Genomic DNA, 18,776 nt, shown 5'->3' on the forward strand with positions numbered 1-18,776 from the left:
GATTCAGTTGTTTATTCTGCCTGTTCTCCTAACTTTGATCTGTTATCTCGCAAACGCAGCTTTTAGCAACACAGAGCTCAATATTAGAACATACAGATAGATCGGCATAAATTCATTACCAACATTTGGGGGAAATTCAAATTACACCTCCACTAACAGAATCAGAAAAGTCATATCTGTATATAAAAATATAGTTTAAACATTGAAACAAAACCATTCCTAAAAATTACAAATTATCTGAAGTTAAAGTCTTTTAACAGTATCTTATTGTGCTTTAATAGAATAACAACGAAATAGACCCATTTTCATTTCTCTATATTAAAATACTCATAATAAAATCAGCTTAAAATTATATTTTTCATTGACTCATTTGATAAACCCCAGGTACCATTATATGGTATTCTAAGAGAAAATGAAATTAAAACATTTTTTCTTTTTAGATTCCATATATATGTGTTAGCATATGGTATTTGTTTTTCTCTTTCTGACTTACTCACTCTGTATGACAGACTCTAGGTCCATCCACCTCACTACAAATAACTCAATTTTGTATATATATGGAATCTAAAAAAAAAAAAAAAAAAAGTGGTCATGAAGAACCTAGGGGCAAGACGAGAATAAAGACGCAGACCTACTAGAGAATGGACTCGAGGACATGGGGAGGGGGAAGGGTAAGTTGGGACAAAGTGAGAGAGTGGCATGGACATATATACACTACCAAATGTAAAATAGATAGCTAGTGGGAAGCAGCTGTATAGCACAGGGAGATCAGCTCGGTGCTTTGTGACCAGGTAGAGGGGTGGGATAGGGAGAGTGAGAGGGAGACACAAGAGGGAGGAGATATGGGGATATATGTAAATGTATAGCTGATTCACTTGTTATAAAGCAGAAACTAACACACCATTGTAAAGCAATTATACTCCAATAAAGATGTTAAAAAAACAACATTTTTTCTTCATATTTCTTTCAAATCAGACAACCCTCAGAGTGTGAACAAACACACAAAAAATAGATATTTGAGAAATTACAATAATATCAAACAATGAAACACAGCTGATAATTTTATTAAGTAGCTGTGAATGAATAAACAAGAGGCTAATGGGAATGTGAACAAGCTCGAGAAAAACGCATTTTAATTATCAATCTGTTTCCCCTTTCCTTCACCAAAATCATGCAAACAAAACATCAAGTCAGTTTATGATTTAAAATTTCAATAGGCTAAAGTGAATTATTACAATTGGATCAATTTTAAAATGGAGAACTGGGCTGACAGTCAATTTTCAACATTAAATAAAATTCTGGAATGTATAATTGTAGGAAATAGACTTGGAGACAGATTGCAGTTGTAATTTATCCCTAAATTTTGGCAACCTTGGAGAAATCTATACCTAACTGTTGTAAGATGCAAAACTATTCAAAATAACGATGTCCCCTAACAGTGTCCAATGTAATATGTATATTCTATGAATAATACATCTGAGGGCATTGTTAGGATATCCAAGCTTTAACATTTAAAATATAGGTTAAAATGACATCTCTAAAAATATACCCACAAAGTTTTAATAATGTAAGTAGAAAAAAGGTAAGTACATATTTATACTGAGACAGTCTAAAGTTCAGAAAGGACTTAGGTACAACAGTACTTTTGTTGCATATGAAAATACATTTTATCACCTTCAAAGGAAAATGTGATGCTAATTTTGAGTGCTTAAGTACAATTTAATATGTGTATTTTTTCTTTTTTAGACAATGATGTATATTTCAATGCCCCCATTTAATTTTTAGTTAATTTTTAGATTGCTTGTTAAGTTTCTCATTTACCAATATTATTACCCTCATGTATCTGTGTCTCTTGACACAATTGCTTCAGGAAGTATTGTTTTGAACCTGGTCAGGATTTGGGCACAGGCACAGTTGTCTCTCCTCTCAAGGTGCTTTACTGCCATAAACCAGTTAGGACTAAATAAAAAAGCTCATAAGGCAGTACCCAGTAAAAAAAACATGTACTGGACAGAGAATTGAAAGACTATTTTGCACTCCCTTGTTTGGCAAGTCTCTTCACTTCTCTGAACTGTCTCCTCTGTATGTGAAGATGTACACCTATACCTGCGCTTTTAACTAGGATGCAATTATGGGAAGAAGTAGAGCAAGTGGCTGAAGCTTGGGTATGAATTTTTTTTATAAAGCGCTTTGCCTTGAACCCACAAATAAATCTAATGCACATTCCCTATTAGACACTAGACAAATAAGTCATAAGAGTTTTCCCATCGTTAAAACTCTATAGAACTGAATGGAAGAGTAGGTACCAAATGGAATAAATTTATTTGCCATAGCTTATGATACAACTGGTAAATAGTTTTATGCCCACATATTATTTTATATGTGAAGTCCATAAGTCATCTACATTCATAAATTTTTAAATTTTACTCAGGAGCACTGGGTTAAAATTTAAGGGTTATATGTTTTGATTTGTTTTTTTCTTTTTTGTCCTTAATGTACTAAATAGTTTTATATCTTATATTGACATATTTAACTTTGTATTATTGTGCGTTTACTTCACTTACTGTTGCTTATAAAACTGGAAAATAGCTTTCATATCCATCTTACAGAATAATTTAGAGAACAAAGTTAGGCAAATTAAGTAAAAGATGTTGAAAATTACAAAACTGAGAAGTTATGTATTACTGTAACTGTGAGATATATATATATATATATATATATAACATGATGTACATATATATAATATGTGATATATATATATATAACATGGATATTAATTTTAGGCTTTCTTTTAAATTAAATTCTCAAGATTTCAGTTTTTCTCTTAAAAGTAAAGAGGTTTAATTAGTAACTTGGTCATTTTTAGTTTTAGCTTTTAATGAGCCTATGAACTTAAAAATCTATTATCATTTCATATTTCATTCAACCACTAGCTAACCAATGATCCTGGAAAGTCATTGTACCTCTCTGGCCCCAGGAAATGTGGATGATTTATAAATGGAGATGATAATCTGTACATAGGATATAACAGCTATCTCACAAGATGCTTTTTTTTTTTTTTAAACATCTTTATTGAAGTATAATTGCTTTACAATGGTGTGTTAGCTTCTGCTTTATAACAAAGTGAATCAGTTATACATATACATATGTTCCCATATCTCTTCCCTCTTGCATCTCCCTCCCTCCCACCCTCCCTGTCCCACCCCTCTAGGTGGTCACAAAGCACCGAGCTGATCTCCCTGTGCTATGCGGCTGCTTCCCACTAGCTATCTATTTTACATTTCACAAGATGCTTGTTAGGATTCAAAACAGGAAAATGAGAGAGAGAACCACTGTTTGAGATGTGGATGACACACTCTATATAAAGGGCTTAGCACAGAGTTTCCTGCTGCTCATATTTTATGCAGTAAATACACATGCCTATTTTGGTACCATTTTCCCAAACATAATAATGTCTTATATCCTCTCTATATATGAAGCACCTCTGAGTATTCTGGAGTCAACCTGATGAACTTGTATAAGGGAAAACTATAGCATAGTTGGGTTTTTTTTTTCAGTTAAAATTGAATAAACCCTCTTCTGTGAGTCTCTTTCCCTTTATAAATTTCCTTTCAAAATGGTATGCAACCCTATTTTTTAAGTTGTCATAGTTAAAAAAACCCTTGCCATTACTTTAAATTATGTAATCATAAATATTCCTTTAAAATTTGCTAACATAAAGCAAAGGAAGGAGGAAGGACTTTATAATCTTGAATGTTACAAACTTAGCTTTTAAGAGAATCACTCATTGCTTTCTACGTATTTCAATCCCTTTCTGAACATTTAGACACTTCAAATTTAGCAACCTTCATTACTTTGGAAATTTTACTCCCATATCTTGAAGAGACTTTAGAAATATTTCACATGTCACTAAAATTGAAGATAACCCCTTCACATTATTGATTGTTCTTATACTATTAATATTTATAAAATATATTATTACTTCTATGGGAGTTTTGCATGATACCATCATTTATATATCATGTGAGAGAAATGTGCAAATGTAAATGCAGATGAGAGAGAATGCATAAATCTCATGTTAATATAATGTGAATATATTAAAAACATGAATAAAATAAATTAGGAACAAATTTTCTAGATTTAAAAGCCTTTAAATAAACTGTGCCCAGATTATGAGAAGAAATAAATAAGAATTTGATTAAGTAATAGCCCTCTAAGTTCTTTATGAGACATTAAAAAACTCAGTACACTGATTTTATTTTTATAGGTTTGTAATGTCAAAAATAGACTTTATTGAATATATGATTAGTTATTTATTTGATGTTCATATTATAATAGTCTTAGAAGATATTTTCATTCCACAATTGTTTGTTTGTTTTTTTGTCTTTTACCAAATGGGTAGTTAACATTAAAAAAATTACCACATAACGTATAGTCACTAATATTTTTACATGGTACTAATTGGTATATGGTACTCAGATATTAACTTTTGTGATTATCTTCATTGATGCCATCTGAGAAAACTCTGTAGTAAAATTGATAAGGTACAGTAGAAAGAGAGTTGAACAGGAACTTGAAGACCCAATGATCTAGTCTCAGTTCTGGAGCTAATTATCTTTGTAACCTAGTAAAAAAATCTCTTATCCTTTCTAGGCATGTGCATTTTACTGTATAAAGTATGAGCGGTGAACCAGCTGGTATGTAAGAATTCTTCCAGCCCTGTAAATACCGTGGATTTGTGACAAGATGAATTAACAAATTCATGTAAGTACATTAATCAATCAATATTAAAATAAATCAATATTGGTATGCAATGGATAAAATTAGCCCGGGAGTAGGAGTAACATATTTAAGCTATGGGTCTGCCCCTGATTCATAGAGCCAGCACCCAAAGTAACTGTGTAAAGGTGATAAGAAGAAATTTCAAGAGTGTTTCTCCAATGTATAATAGCCTAGGAACTTAGCCAAAGTGAAATAATAGTGAGAAGATGCTACATTTTTTATTTACTGCTGTGGACAAGTTAGGGCTGGTGGTGTTAGGGATGAAGTGTGTGGGAGTTCATACTGGCTTTGTGCATGGAAGTGTATTTTAATAATACTGATGATAGCTACTAGTGTCAGGTACTATATATGTTACATATATAATCTTCCTACTGAAATTCTAATTTCCTTTTTAATAGATAATGAAACTGAAGCTTAGGAAAATTGAGTTGCTAGTACAAAGATAGTTGCTGGCAGAATCATTATTTGACTTCAGGTCTTGGTGGCTCCAGAGCGCTTGCTCTTTCTACTTTACTGTAGTGCTTCTCAAATTTTAGATCACATCAGAATTACCTGGATGACTTGTTAAAAACACCTATGTCAGTGCCAACTACCAGGGCATCTGTTTCAATAGGCCTGGGGTAGGGACCTGAGAATTCATCTTTCTAACAAGTTTCCAAAGGATGCTGATGCTACTTGTTTAGGAACACTTTGAAATCACTGCAGTGCAAACATTTATGAGCAAATAGAATGATATTGTGATATCTAATGGCATCTGATTACCACAGATGTACTTGTGAACCAGGTACAAGATATATGATGCATATGCTAATCTTATAAATTTTGACTTTTTAGAGATTTCAAATTGGGTTGCAGGGTGACAGGCTGTGATTATATAAAAAGTATTAATCCTTAAGAATCCTCAACTAGCACCAAGCAATAGCATAGCAAAAGGTGTGATGGCATGAAATGCATTTGATAGCTGCAAGATTGGAGGCTTGTGAAAAAGAAAGATGATCACCAGCACTGAGACCATGAATACTGGAAGGTATTCAACAAATTGAATTTTCTCAGTGACATTCCTGTAAAAGTGATATTCCGGATGAGAATGAGAGCCTTACAAGGGGTCTAATACAGAGAAATTCTTGTAGATGTGGAGATTGATCTCCCTGGAAAGTACCATGAATCACCCCACCTGCTCACTTTGAGAAAGAAAAGATGAATTGGTAATGACAGTATCTGTTCTATCATCCTTACCAGACCTCATCCAAAATCCAAATTAGAACTGTCACTGTATCTATAAACTACACACCCCTTTGGATTATGAGTAAGAGGAATGGAAAAAAGAGATAGAAAGAGAAGCTATGTTTTAATGTATATATAGATAAAATAAAATGGCCTTAAGTTTTATTGGCATCTCAGGCGTTTTTCCCTAATCTTTTCGTTAGCAGACATTTTACTTTTAATCTCTCCGACACTGGAATTCAAAGTACAAGATGGCATATTTTGTCAAATAGTCATGTTACCTGAAGTAACAAGTTCCTCACCAGACATGTTGCTTGGTGCTTCAAAGTTATTTCTCAAACTGGACAAAACATTGAAAGTATTTAATATCCTGAAGCCCTTTCTGGAAACCCTGATATTAAGTAGAAGAAAGTAAAACTCTTGGGACACAAGGAGAAGTATATTTGGAGCCTTAGGACACTTAAGTTTAGTTGCTTTTGCTTATTTGTATTTGAGATTAGACAAGTATTTTAGCATTTGAGGTTTTTTTTTTTTCCTATATGCATACAAGGGCATTATTAATTGCTACCTTTCTTAATTTTTGTTTTATCAGATCTCACTTTTGATAAAGTTTTACTATATTTAGAGCCCTGTACGGATGCCATTTGCTACTGCTTTGTTTTAATATTTCACTGTTTCTGTAGACACCAAACTGTGTGTTCAGGGAAAAGGCATGTGCACCCCAAATCTATTCAGCTAGTGCATAAATAGTAATGCTAATTAATATCGTGAACAATAATAACAACTACCGCAACTAAACCTATGCCCCTGGAGTACTTAATCTATGGAGTAATTCTACCCCTTTTCTCCTTGAAGGATCTCAAAGGCTCTGGCATCAGGTTTTCAAAACCTGAAACCTGCTCCTTAATTATTTCTGCTCACACACTCACTCTTCCTACATGGACTTGATGCAGCCCTCACATCCTCCCCAAAACCCTCAACACCAAAAGATTTGGGAAATTTGATGCTGCACAGTGACATTTCCAAACGATTTCAACAGGGTAACTGTCCAGGGGAAGTTCAGCTCAGAGCTATTCAAGCCTTTTGAGGGCGGTAAATTGGGTTGGCTTACCAACTCGGTGGTGCAAAGCCTCCCCAAAGGCGCCGTGTTCAACGAGAGGGGAATCCGCCTGCTGCCTGAGTCTATCTTTCTTTCTTTGGTCGTCCTGCTTCATGTTTTTTCTGCACTGCGCTACAGTCCCCGTGCCTGTCCCGATTTCAGCCCTCAGCTGGCCTCTCCAGCAGGTCTGGGAGAGGACCACGTGGCAACCGGGTTGACCCTGTACTCTTTCATTTCTTCTGCCCTTTCCCCTAGGGTCCAACGAAGCCCTTGAGGCTCTCCAAACTTGGGACTGCCCCCTGCTTGCTTTCCTCCCAGAGGCAGAGGAGGGCTGGGGATGAATGGGACGGTAGAGGAGCATCAATCTCCATGACTCATTCCCCAGTGAGTTTTTCCGAACTCCCGGAGAGCCTGTTAGAGGAGTTGTTTCAGTGAGGGCAGCGCTGAGGTCAGCATGGGGAAAGGGAGCTTTCTCGGCGCCTGCACCGGATCGCGCGGCAGCAGTGGTTGCAGCACCACCGACTCCGGGAACAGAAACATACTGTTTGTTACCCGCCGTCCGTTTCCGCCTCGGACACACACCCACACCCACCCTCGAGGCCTCCCGAAGGCTCCTCCGTGTTGATCCATGTGTACCTCCTCCTCCCAGCCACACACACACACACACACACACACACACACACACAATCTCGCCAAAGACCAAGTCAGGCATCCAGTTTCAACCTCAGGTAGTCCATGAATATTTCAGGTAGTCTGGCCTTCTAGAAGCAAATAAAGTATTCCCGGAGGAAACAGATGGAAGGGAGGGATTCCTGTCCATACCGCAGCAGGACAGGGACCCCTGACCCAAACGTGAAGGTTACCTCTAAGCAGCTGACTCAGTCCTGTTAACCTCAAGGGAGGGTTTTGATGGTGGCCTTGGCAGTGGGTGGCTTTTTGTTTGCTGTTGTTACTGGTTTGTAAAGACATTAACCCAACACACCCACCTCTCAAAAGGTCCCTCAAGACACGACAGAAATTTTCCTAACGCTACTGACAGGGCAGACTGTCGCTCTGGGGTCAGGGGAGTGAGGGTTATCAGCCCCCAGCACAAGCGCGGGGCTGAAACCTCCGGCGCGGTCACACTGGGGTGGGCAAAAGGTGCTAATGAGCGCTGCTGGCAGCTCTCCCCCTGCGTGGACACTGCGACCCTTTCCAGTACTAATTAACTGCGGGAGAAGGTGCGAGCTCCGCTCTTCCAGAAGAGCTCTGTGGCGGGAGTAATATCTCCTTGGAGTCCCAGAGCACGCGGAAACGTGGATCCTTCTCGAAGTCCGGGGTCCAGAGAGAAGCCCTGAAATCACGCTCTAGTACACGGTGGGGGGCGCGGCCCACTAGCTCTCACCTGCTGTCCACCGAGGTTAGTGCCTTCTGTACCTTTCCTGCAAGATGTGTGTGCTCCCCCAGGATCTCCCTAGAAGGAGCGTGGGGAAGCACCCCGCGGGTGTCTGTTTACGTGGGCGGGACGTTTAAGCACGACTTGGAGATACACAGTTTCTATGTGATTGAAACCTAAAACAGACACGTTGCAGCTACAGGCTGCATTTCAGAAACCTTTGCTTTCCTCTGTGTGTGTGTGTGTGTGTGTGTGTGTGTGTGTGTGTGTGTGTGTGTGTGTTTCAGCCTGAAATAGGCATGCATCAAGTCCAAGCCGCCCCCGGCCCGCCCCACAGCCCAATTTGGTGCCCTCCGTGGCCTTTTATTTCAGATGGCGACAGGAGACAGAATGCCCAGAAAGGGTTGCCTCTCTCTTCAACCCCACCCGAGCGATTCAGGCCTACTACTGAAGGCCACTTTGTCTTCTACTCTGAGGCGTTTTCTCCCACTGAGCCTCTTTGTCATTGCTGTGGCAGGCAGAGGTGAGATAGTGGAGGGATGAAAAGTGTGGACAGAAAGTGGAATTCTCCTGGCAGGAGCTGTTCACCTGGAAAAGCACGCGCCTGCGCCTCGGACTTCCTGAACCCTAGCACTGGCCTAGATTAGGACCTGCAAAGCTCTTAGAAGGATTCCCCATCCTGAGCTTCCCCGTGGGCCTGGGAGACCAGAAGAAAAACAGCGTGGAAGACAAAAGCAGTCGTAGACATTGGGGGAAAGAACATTTAAGCCATTGCTGCAATCTTGGTTTTAGGGAAAGCCTTGAGACTGAGGTAAAATTAAGGAGAAGGGGAAGAAGGAGAAGAAACAACTGTAAAAATTGGCACCACTGGGCGACCGGGAGCAAGTCTAAAGCATACAGCCTCTGTAAGTTTGTGTCTCAGAATTTGAGGACAGTGTTCCAAGTTGTAAAATATAGGAGATGCCCTTCAAGTGGCAGGTAAGTGACAATGAAGGATCTTATTACCATTAGAAAAAATTTTTAATGGTCCGTAGAAAAATGATTTTGGACGGGATCAAAGCAGAGTGTGAAATACTCCTTCTTCCCAATGTCCGCGAAACTGGAATATATTCAGTGGGCCGATTGTCTCAGTCCAAATTACGGGAGCTGTGAGTAGAGGAGAGGGGTCTCATTTCCAGTGCCATTTAAAGCAAACTAACGCGCTGTTCGTTTCTATCGGCGCGTCTTATCTAGAATATACGGTAGGTACGGGCAGCCAGGCTGTAATTGCAGGCAGCGCGGCTCCGTGTTTGTCAGCCTGGCGTGCTCGCCCAGCTTCGGAGACTCCCTCTCCCCATCTGCCCCTCGAATGTGTTTTGACTCAACAGGTATCACATGAAAATTCGCACTTAACCCCCGGTCATCTTCTAGCAGGAGCCACCTCAACATTTTTCCTGCCAGGAACTGTTGCTGGCTCCTTGCGCCTCTGTCACGCGGAGCGCGCGTCTAGCTGGCAGCCCCAGGGCCATCTATCAACCACCGAGTCCCAGTGGCAGGCGAACTAAGCGTGAATGCGAGGCTCCTCACACGTCGAGCTGGCGACGAAAACCCCTTGTAAGCAACCCGAGACGCCTTTTGTGCGCTAGGCAGTGTAGTTACGCCGCTGAGGACAAGCGTTCTGGTTTAGAGCAGCGCTGAGGCTGGCGGGGGGCGGGGTGTCAAGCTTTGAGGAGCAGTTTGGGATTACAAGGCAGTTGCTGCCACAGAGACCGGGGACAACTTCTTGGCATTTAAGGATGTAAATTAAAATTCGAGACATGCCACCCATCCTTGGTCCTAACAGAGGGAGAGGTAACCCTTCCAGCTCCCTCCACCCAAAACATGAATTATCATTTCCACTGAATGCAAATGGACTGCCTTCTGTGGGGGGACAGCCAGCTGCAAGCTGTACAATAAACTGTTTCATAGAGACGCGGCCCGATTGCGGTTCAGAGAGGCACTCCTTTACAAAGGAAGAAGCGTCCAGTTTGTGTTGACAGCGGTGGCGCGCCTGGGCCAAAACACCCCCCCTGCCTCCCACCACCCACCCCCGACACACAGACACCCGGGATTTGAAACTAGCTTCACTAAAAACGACATCCCTCGCGTCTATGTGAGCTGCCATGACGGCATGAGTCATAAACACCGCATGAGTATTTTTTGCAGCAATTAATGGGTAGCAGGGTGCAGGAGAAGTTTTAGAACAGAGCTGGGGATCTGTTTTCTCCCGGAGGACAGCTCTCCTTCCAATGATCCTGACTGTCCCTTGCCTTCCTGCTTAGGAATAAATTTTACATCCTACCCACTCCCTCCCCTTGTCTGTGCATGTGACACTCACTCTACCTGTCTGAACGCTGAGACTTGCTGGGGATTTTCTTTTTGGTCGTCAGCTAATGACTTTCCTCCTACCTTTCATTCATCCCCAAAGGTAGCTCGTTAACACTTCGTGGCGTCTCAGACTGTTTAAAAGCCCCATTTTAAGCGAAACCTCTACCACAGGACCTATGGAAGCTCCTCTATCATTTATCAATGCAAAAGAGCTCACGTAGAAATAATTCACATATGCACGCACACCTTCATGTTGGTGTGAGGGATTCGTGAAAGACCCCTGTGCCCTAATGCATTTAAAATCAGCACATTCCTAACATGTCGGTAACTTTCCTACCTGAAAGGGTTAAAAAGCATTTACACGAGACTCTTTAATATAAATATTCCAGCCAAAGCATCAAACACCACTGGTTTGACTAGAAATCAAGGTAATCTTCACCACCAAGAAAAGTCTTGCAGAGGAATTCTGCCTGGATATCCACTAGTTAGAGGGTATACGAACCAACTCACGTATTCGTTTGAGCATACTGCAAGAATATTTATTGAGCACAAGCTCAATCACTGCATTGAACGCCAAATCTGGCAAGCAAAATGCATTTCCTATCTGAGGGGGAAAAAAGAGCTGTGAATCAACTCCTTCTTCTGTATTATCATGATTATTTTTATCTGTGCAAATTTCAAAGAAGCTACCCCTCTCCGGCGACAAGTCAGCTCACCTCCATCCAAAGCAGAGGGGACCCCCGAAAGCAAACCTACCTTTCACACAAGACACCGTCAATAAAAAGACGAGGTTCCAAAACGTAAATCCACTTTGACTCCCCATTTTCTTCATCAGGATGAAGTCTAGGCGGCCACATTTAGCGCATTTTCTCGTGTCAGGCTCCCGGGGTTTGGATTCCTTCGCTCGGCTTTCCCCTTTGCGGATCCCTTTCATGTTATTCGCGAGCTCCTAATTCCTGCTCCTCAGCCCGGCGCAGCGGAGTTGCTGCTGTTATTGGTGCGCGGTCACAGCTCGAAGTGAATGGTGTTTCTGGGATACCACAGCAACCTTGACGAGGACTCAACCATCTCTCTCCAACGGGGGCACAAAGTCTCTGCTACTCTGGATTCTGTCTTTTCTTGTGCGTTTTTACCCCTCCACCGAAATCTATCTCAATTCTAGCTCGTTATAGCAACCACCAGAAACCACCAGTGAGCCTCTTAAAGGCCAGCTCGTCTCTTTGACAAACTCCCCACAATATTTGAAATTAAAGGGTTTGATTTTTTTCCCCGAATAGATCAATTCTGCCTGTAAAACAGCCCAAGAAATATTATGTTACTGAGTTCTCCATTGCAGCCTGTGAATATAGAAGCATGTTAAAGGAATATTTTAATCGGAGAATCTGTATTGCTTTTAGGGAAACCGTGATGATAAATGAATCGGGCTCCATCGATGGTCATGTCGTTATAACGGGACATGTGTTACTACTGTAGTTGCAGTATATTTCAGGCAGGCGTCTCACATTTATCATCCTGTGATTTAATTGAAAAAGGGAGATTACAGAGAAGAATTTATTTGTACACACGCATTTACATATTCAAGTGCCTAGATGTAAACCCACAACCGGGTTTTTTGATCATTAGGCAAACCGATTTCATCCTTGACCAGGGCGGAGGTGAGAGGTGGGGAGGGAGTCAGTCATCTCCTCAAAGAGTTCGCCCTTTCATCCTCCCTACCCCATTTTCAGCTGATGTGTGCTGCAGTTAAACTGCTTTACCTGTGGTAGTTATCTGGAACAAAGCCATTTGTCTTACTTCTGAATCGGTCCCAAATATGTAAATGGAAGGGTTCTTTCAAAACGGAAAGCCTATGTATCTATACGTTTGGACCTGGCCGCGCCAACACACCACTCAAGGGTTAACATTGTACAGAGGAAGAGTTCTTGCGCCATCTACTGGCCCTCGCTAAGCCTCCCGCTTCTCTTTCACATCTAAAAGGTACCCTATTTCCCTCATCCCAAGGTGTGGGGGAGCTTTGTCCGGAGACCAGCGTGTTTTGCTCTTGTATGTCAATTTTCTAATCTTTTTTTGGTTGGTCCTGGCCCAGGTCTTATAACCCCCATGTTCCTTAGACTAGGCGCCTTTTTGGAGATCTGACCTTTTTGGGAATCTGATACCATCTCAGGAGGGGGAGGACTGCAGCAATGGTTCTGCAATAGATTGCAAAAGCTTCTGTCTCCATTTGCATGCCGAAGGCTATCAGGGGGATTAGTATCTATCTATAGGGCTTGGTTAAGAGGACTGCCCAATTTGAGTTTGCAGCTTTCCACATTGCCCATAAATGATGGCTCCTGTCCCGTGCACCACACGAGAACCCTGGCCAGCTTTTGTCCCTGGGCTCGATGTGGAGCTGCCAACTCACAAGACCAAGCCTATTGCATCTGGAGGGAGTTTTACCCTGGGAAGTGGGCACACTGCGAGCGTCAATAGGCGTGCGAGGTGTGTGGGTTCAATCTGCAAGCATAGGAAGGATTCTGAGCTCTCCGGGTACGTGGCATTTTGTGTGAGTCTGTGATTCTCCCACGGAGTGTGTGTGTGTGTGTGTGTGTGTGTGTGTGTGTGTGTGTATACATGGGCGCTATAGTGAAGGGTAAGAGTGTGTGTTTATGGAAATGATGAGGAATATGATTTTTCTATGTGTGGGTGTTTTCCCAAGTGTGTCTGTGCAGTATATATGCTTGTGCCTGTGTGTATGTTCGTGGGGGGCGAGGGGAGAAGAGAAAGAAGAGAAAGAGAAATTTCTCTTCTGGGTAGGGAGCATTAGCAAGAGGCTAAAGCTGTAAATGCATAACTGACCTCATTTAACTCGGAGAGGTGCATTAAGGGCGGTGTGCAGGATACTGTTCCTTCCCACCAGTGCTTTCTTTTATTGTCCGCATATGCAGATTCCAGGGAGTGGGCGACAAGGCTGGGACTAGACGGAGGCTGGGAGGATCAACAGTGAAAACGTCATTCGCCTGCTCAGCCACCTTGGTGGCAGCTCTGGCAGTGATTTCAGTCAAGATGTTAGGGTGTGTTGCTGCTGCTGTTGCCTTTGCTGGACCTGCAAACAGGTCCTTGGACTTGATGAGGACACTTGACAAAATCCTCCTTACCAAATGTGCAGAGCTTAGTCACCTCAACTGATTTCACTTTTCATTAAAAGAAAAAAATCTTGGGTGTATGTAATCTATTTGAACACATAGGTATATATCCAGACAGGAGGAATTTACACCCAAAAACTTTATTTCTCAAAAGTCAGGAATACTTTTAACACTAATTATTGTGCAAAAATAAACTTTGACTGTGGGACCATCATGACTACTACTAAGATACCAGTGTCTAAAATTTATTGTCAAACATGCTAATCCTATAATCCAATTATCTTCCCCTAAATGAATCCTGCCTATAATTTCAATGTGAAGTTGTTAAAAGATTTATCTGGTAGCACCTAATACATTGAACAATACTATAGTTTCTAGTTTTTACAGCTCATAATAAATCACGAGCTATTTTTTACCTGCATCTTCCAGCTCCTGAGATAGGATGGGAAATCATATTTTAGAGATGTGAAAAGTTAAGGCATGGGGAAATGAAATGGTTTATCCAAGGTCATCATCAGGAGCACTAACATTTGATCCAGTATAGTCAGTGATGGATCACACTCTTGTCTTTCATGCTAAACAGCTTCCTCTTCAAGGGAGCATTCCCAGAGGTATTCCAGAAACATAATATTATCAGCCAAAATCCTGGATGAGAAATTCCTCAGTTTCTCTGGAAGGAAAAATACAGTGTCTAAATTTGGGTGGAAGAAATCATCTATCTCAGCTGATCTGTAGGAAAACAGCACAGTTGTACATAGATTTGTTTAAGGCTGTTAGAAAAAGAAAATAAAAAATAGCTAACATAATAGCAAACATTAAATGCTTACTGTATGCCTGACATTGTATTATATTCACAAGGCATATTGTATTCAGTCTCTGTACAACTTGCTGAGACAAGTATTACAATTATCCTCATTTTATAGGTGAAGAAATTGATACACAAAGAAGTTAACTATCTTGCCTTGCCTGAGGTAATATATTGAAGAGGAAATATGGATCTATGGTGTCCAGTTTTTGAGTCAATGTGCTTGCCCACTGTTCTTTCCTATGCTAGCTCCCAAAGATGCTTGTTTTAAAATAGTCTAATAACAAAAAATATGATTTTTATAACAAATGTACCTGTATAACTATAGAAAAGCAAAGATATAAGATGATTTAAAGGTAATCAAATTATATATATTATATATATATAGGTAATCAAGTTATGTATATATGTATATACACACACACACAGAAAAAACATTTTTTTTCTTTTTATACTTGTCAGTTACTAAAATTCCCCCCTCTTTTGTTCTTTTTTTTTTTTTTTAACTTCTTGCAGCCTATTGGTCTTCTCACATACAGGTCAAGGGAAATAAGGACTTGCTAAGGATCATCAAGCCAATCACAATGATGAAGTACCCTGGAGAGTTCTTAAAAAGAGTTTAGGTCAGAAAGGGACAGGTTCTTTAAACTGGAAGTACCAGATTTCCATTCCCTTTCAGTGGCCCCCTCCCAAATACTATGGAATACAATGAAGTTTGATCTTAAAACGAGACTTAGTTGGCACTTAAAAGGGAGAAAATAAGCACCTTTTCAAAAATTGCTCCATTTTTAACCAGGTCCTCGATATATATTTACTCTGTTTTAGCATCACAAGGGCAATATCACAGAAAAATGATCAAAACAGAATGAATACACTGAGAAAAAGACAACATAAAGACTTGGGAAGAGGTTACCTTTAACTTTGAAAAGAATTGCATGTACTTTTGACAGAGTCATGAACTTATAAAGTGTTTTTCTTAATTCATGTCACAGATACACAGGTTTACATGAGGATTACTGTTCAAATGCAGTGTTTATTTTGTTATAGAAATGTTCCTGCCTATCAGTGCTGAATGTCCACTGATTGTAGACATACGCTTTTTAATTAAAATGCTCAAATTCAAACCTATGGGTCTGGGGGAAAAAAATAAAGTAAAAATGTTAATGATTTACAAATAATGAAGCAGGAATTTTTCCTGTTTGTTCACAGTTTTCATTTAGAATTTGTTGCCAGGAGAGTAGGATAAAAAGAGGAACTAATTTTCTCATTTTTTCTACTTAAGTGTCCATTCTTGAGTCCATCATATCTGACCTCTCCAACTCCTGGGAAATAAAACATTTGAATTTAAATGTTGAATCTAGAATAATGCAGGAATTCTAGTTCAAGTCTGTACACTTCGACTTGCAATAGTCCCTATTTGGCTGAGGAGAAAAAAAAGAGATCTAATATTCATGATAAAGTAAATTTTCTTTAAGCAATCATATTTAAGAAGATAAATTATCAGGTGGATAAAAGTATCTGTCTTGCTGTTAATCAGGAAGCATTGTTGAGAGGTGGAGATGAGCCTCTTGGAAGTGTTGCTAAGTGTGCTTCCTAGGCATCCATTCCTCTTATGTCCTGACTCCTCTTTCAGTTTTATTAATAGTGAGGCTTAACAGGCGTTTCAGTCTTTTCCAGCTTTAACCACATTAAGAAAGTCAGAGACTGAATTTCTGTGTCTCATAAGGGTAATAATAGTGTGTTTTAAACAATGAGAGAACAGAAAAGCCTTAAAACTGAAGGCAGTATCTATTGCTGTATCCAGACAAAAAATCATACTTTGACTCCAAAAAAACTTATTTTTGACATGAGTCACATGTATAAGTTTAGTACATTAACATTCAAATTTTTAAACTGATGCCTTCTTAAATATAGACAATATAAATATAATATATAGATAGTTTAATATAAACTATATGAGCACATTTCCTTAAAGGAAAAGAACCATGGTAAATAGTTGGAGAACATGTAAGTAATGATCCTAAAAGAAAAAAGATAAGAATTGAGAGAATCTTTAAAGACAGTTCTGTTTGTCTTGAGGATAATTTCACTTTCCTGCTAACCCTGGGCCTTAATATCACTTAACTTGTCTCTGTGTAAAGGAATAGAAATAAAAAGTTAAGCAAAAGGTAGCTTTGCTGAACAATCAGGATAATCCAGGTCTCTTCTTTTCATAAGTAATAATGTTGTTTTGCTGACAAGCTCTGAATAAATCTGAGTTCCCAGTGTAGCAGATCTTTTTACCATCATTTCTTTAACTCTGATATAGTTATGTGGTATCAGCCTCAAATGCACTTGAGAATGCATAAATATTTAGAGAATATAAATCAAATGGCTGGATTTCAAAAGATACCAAATCTATCATCATTACTATCAAAATGCAATGCATATTTGATTTCACGCCCTGAAGTTATCTGCCAATAAACTCATTATTATCTCCTAAAATGTTTGACTTTTTGATCATCTGTATATTATTGGCTAATCTTCAAAATTGATTATAATTTCTTGATGCAAATGCGTATGTTCAAATATTCAGAGTTCAGTAAAACCACTAATACATTTTATTTTGCATTTTGCTAGTCTATTGTAGATTAGGTAGCATGTATGAGGCCTTCCTTATATTTTGTTTCACTTATCTACTTAAACATCAGTTTTATGAAATTTTGCTGAGAAATCTAAACTTAGAAGTAAACAATTCTAAAACTGAAAGTTAATTCTGGAAAGGTGCAAGCTTTAAATTATATTTGATCATAATCCTAGAAGCCCCAACCAAGCAAAACACAGCCCAGAGGTAAAAGGCCAGTATGTCACCTGTGCTTGAAATCTCCTTTCACAAGATAGTGAAGTGGTTTTGCCGGTGATAAAGCAGAATTTATTAACTTTTTATAAATATAATTGTGAGGTTATTTTTCCTAAATATTTATAAACTTTAATTAGAGGAACCATTAATAATAGAACTGTTGGAGGTTTCACAAATTTGAAGTCCATAATCCATATATGTGGTTACATGTGCTAGTGTCTGAACCATATTAAAAGTATGAATAATCATTACTGCATAATTTGACCCAGTGTTTAAACTTCCCAAATGATCACCAACAACTCTGTTATTTCATTGATTTTTCAGATTTATCTAAAATTAACAAATGTTGAAATATTTTCCAGAATAAGAGTACAGGAAGCCAAACAACATAAGCATTCTTTCTTCAGAGTAAGATAACTGTGACCTTGACTTAGAAGGATCATTTTGGCCACAGAAGGAAGGAAAATCAATGCAGCTGATTTTGGTTTGGCTACACATAATCCAATTTGGATTTTAAGTACAAATATCTGTCCCATCTGGACAGGGATCAATTTCATCTTTACTCTTTGTGTAGCAAGTATCAGTTTCATCTCTGTGTTCATTCATTTATTTAAGAAATCATTTTGAGCTCCTACTGCAAGGAAACAAAAACAAGATTCACACATTATTTTCAAGGAGCTTACAATGTAATAGAAGGGATAGAATATATTCTCAGGTAACAGTAGTGAATGTCAATATAGTTCAACCATTTTAAGAGAGATGCTTATAAAACACCAAGATGGTGGGAGATTATTTATAGCTGGGGGAAATGGAGAAAACTTCAAGCAAAGCATATACCTTTGAGCCATTCTAGAATCATCTGGAGATGTTTGGCAGAAAAATATCTTGGTGGAGAGCAATTTTCCAGAAATATTATAAGTAAGTTAGAAACTCTGTAAGCGTATCTAGGATTTGGTCAATTTGGTTAAGTGATAAAGACATGGCAGATGAGGCCAGAAAGGTAAAATGAGCCAGGGAGAGGTGGGAATTGGGAGACAATAAGTGTCCTTGCAAATATTTTCTACATTTCCTTTCTCTTTAGTAGGCCATAATATTTGGTCAGTTCAAGTAAACCTCCAGTGGCACATTTTTAAAACAACTCAGTCAGTGGATCGTTTCATTGAACAAGCAAATCAATTTGTTTT

At 39.3% G+C, this 18,776-nt stretch overlaps 1 protein-coding gene across 3 annotated transcripts in view; it reads right to left on the bottom strand.

The window, feature by feature from the left end:
* Positions 1–11,760, bottom strand: part of CSMD3 (CUB and Sushi multiple domains 3) — a 1,197,799-nt gene extending 1,186,039 nt beyond the window's left edge. For all 3 annotated transcript variants that reach the window (XM_061171997.1, XM_061171996.1, XM_061171995.1), the window contains exon 1: positions 11,583–11,760. In XM_061171997.1, coding sequence (XP_061027980.1) covers positions 11,583–11,760 — 178 coding nt within the window. The remainder of the gene's footprint in view (positions 1–11,582) is intronic.
* Between the last annotated feature and the right edge of the window lie 7,016 nt (positions 11,761–18,776).

Source organism: Eubalaena glacialis, chromosome 17, assembly GCF_028564815.1.
Source record: "Eubalaena glacialis isolate mEubGla1 chromosome 17, mEubGla1.1.hap2.+ XY, whole genome shotgun sequence".
In the NCBI taxonomy this organism is placed as follows: Eukaryota; Metazoa; Chordata; class Mammalia; order Artiodactyla; family Balaenidae; genus Eubalaena; species Eubalaena glacialis.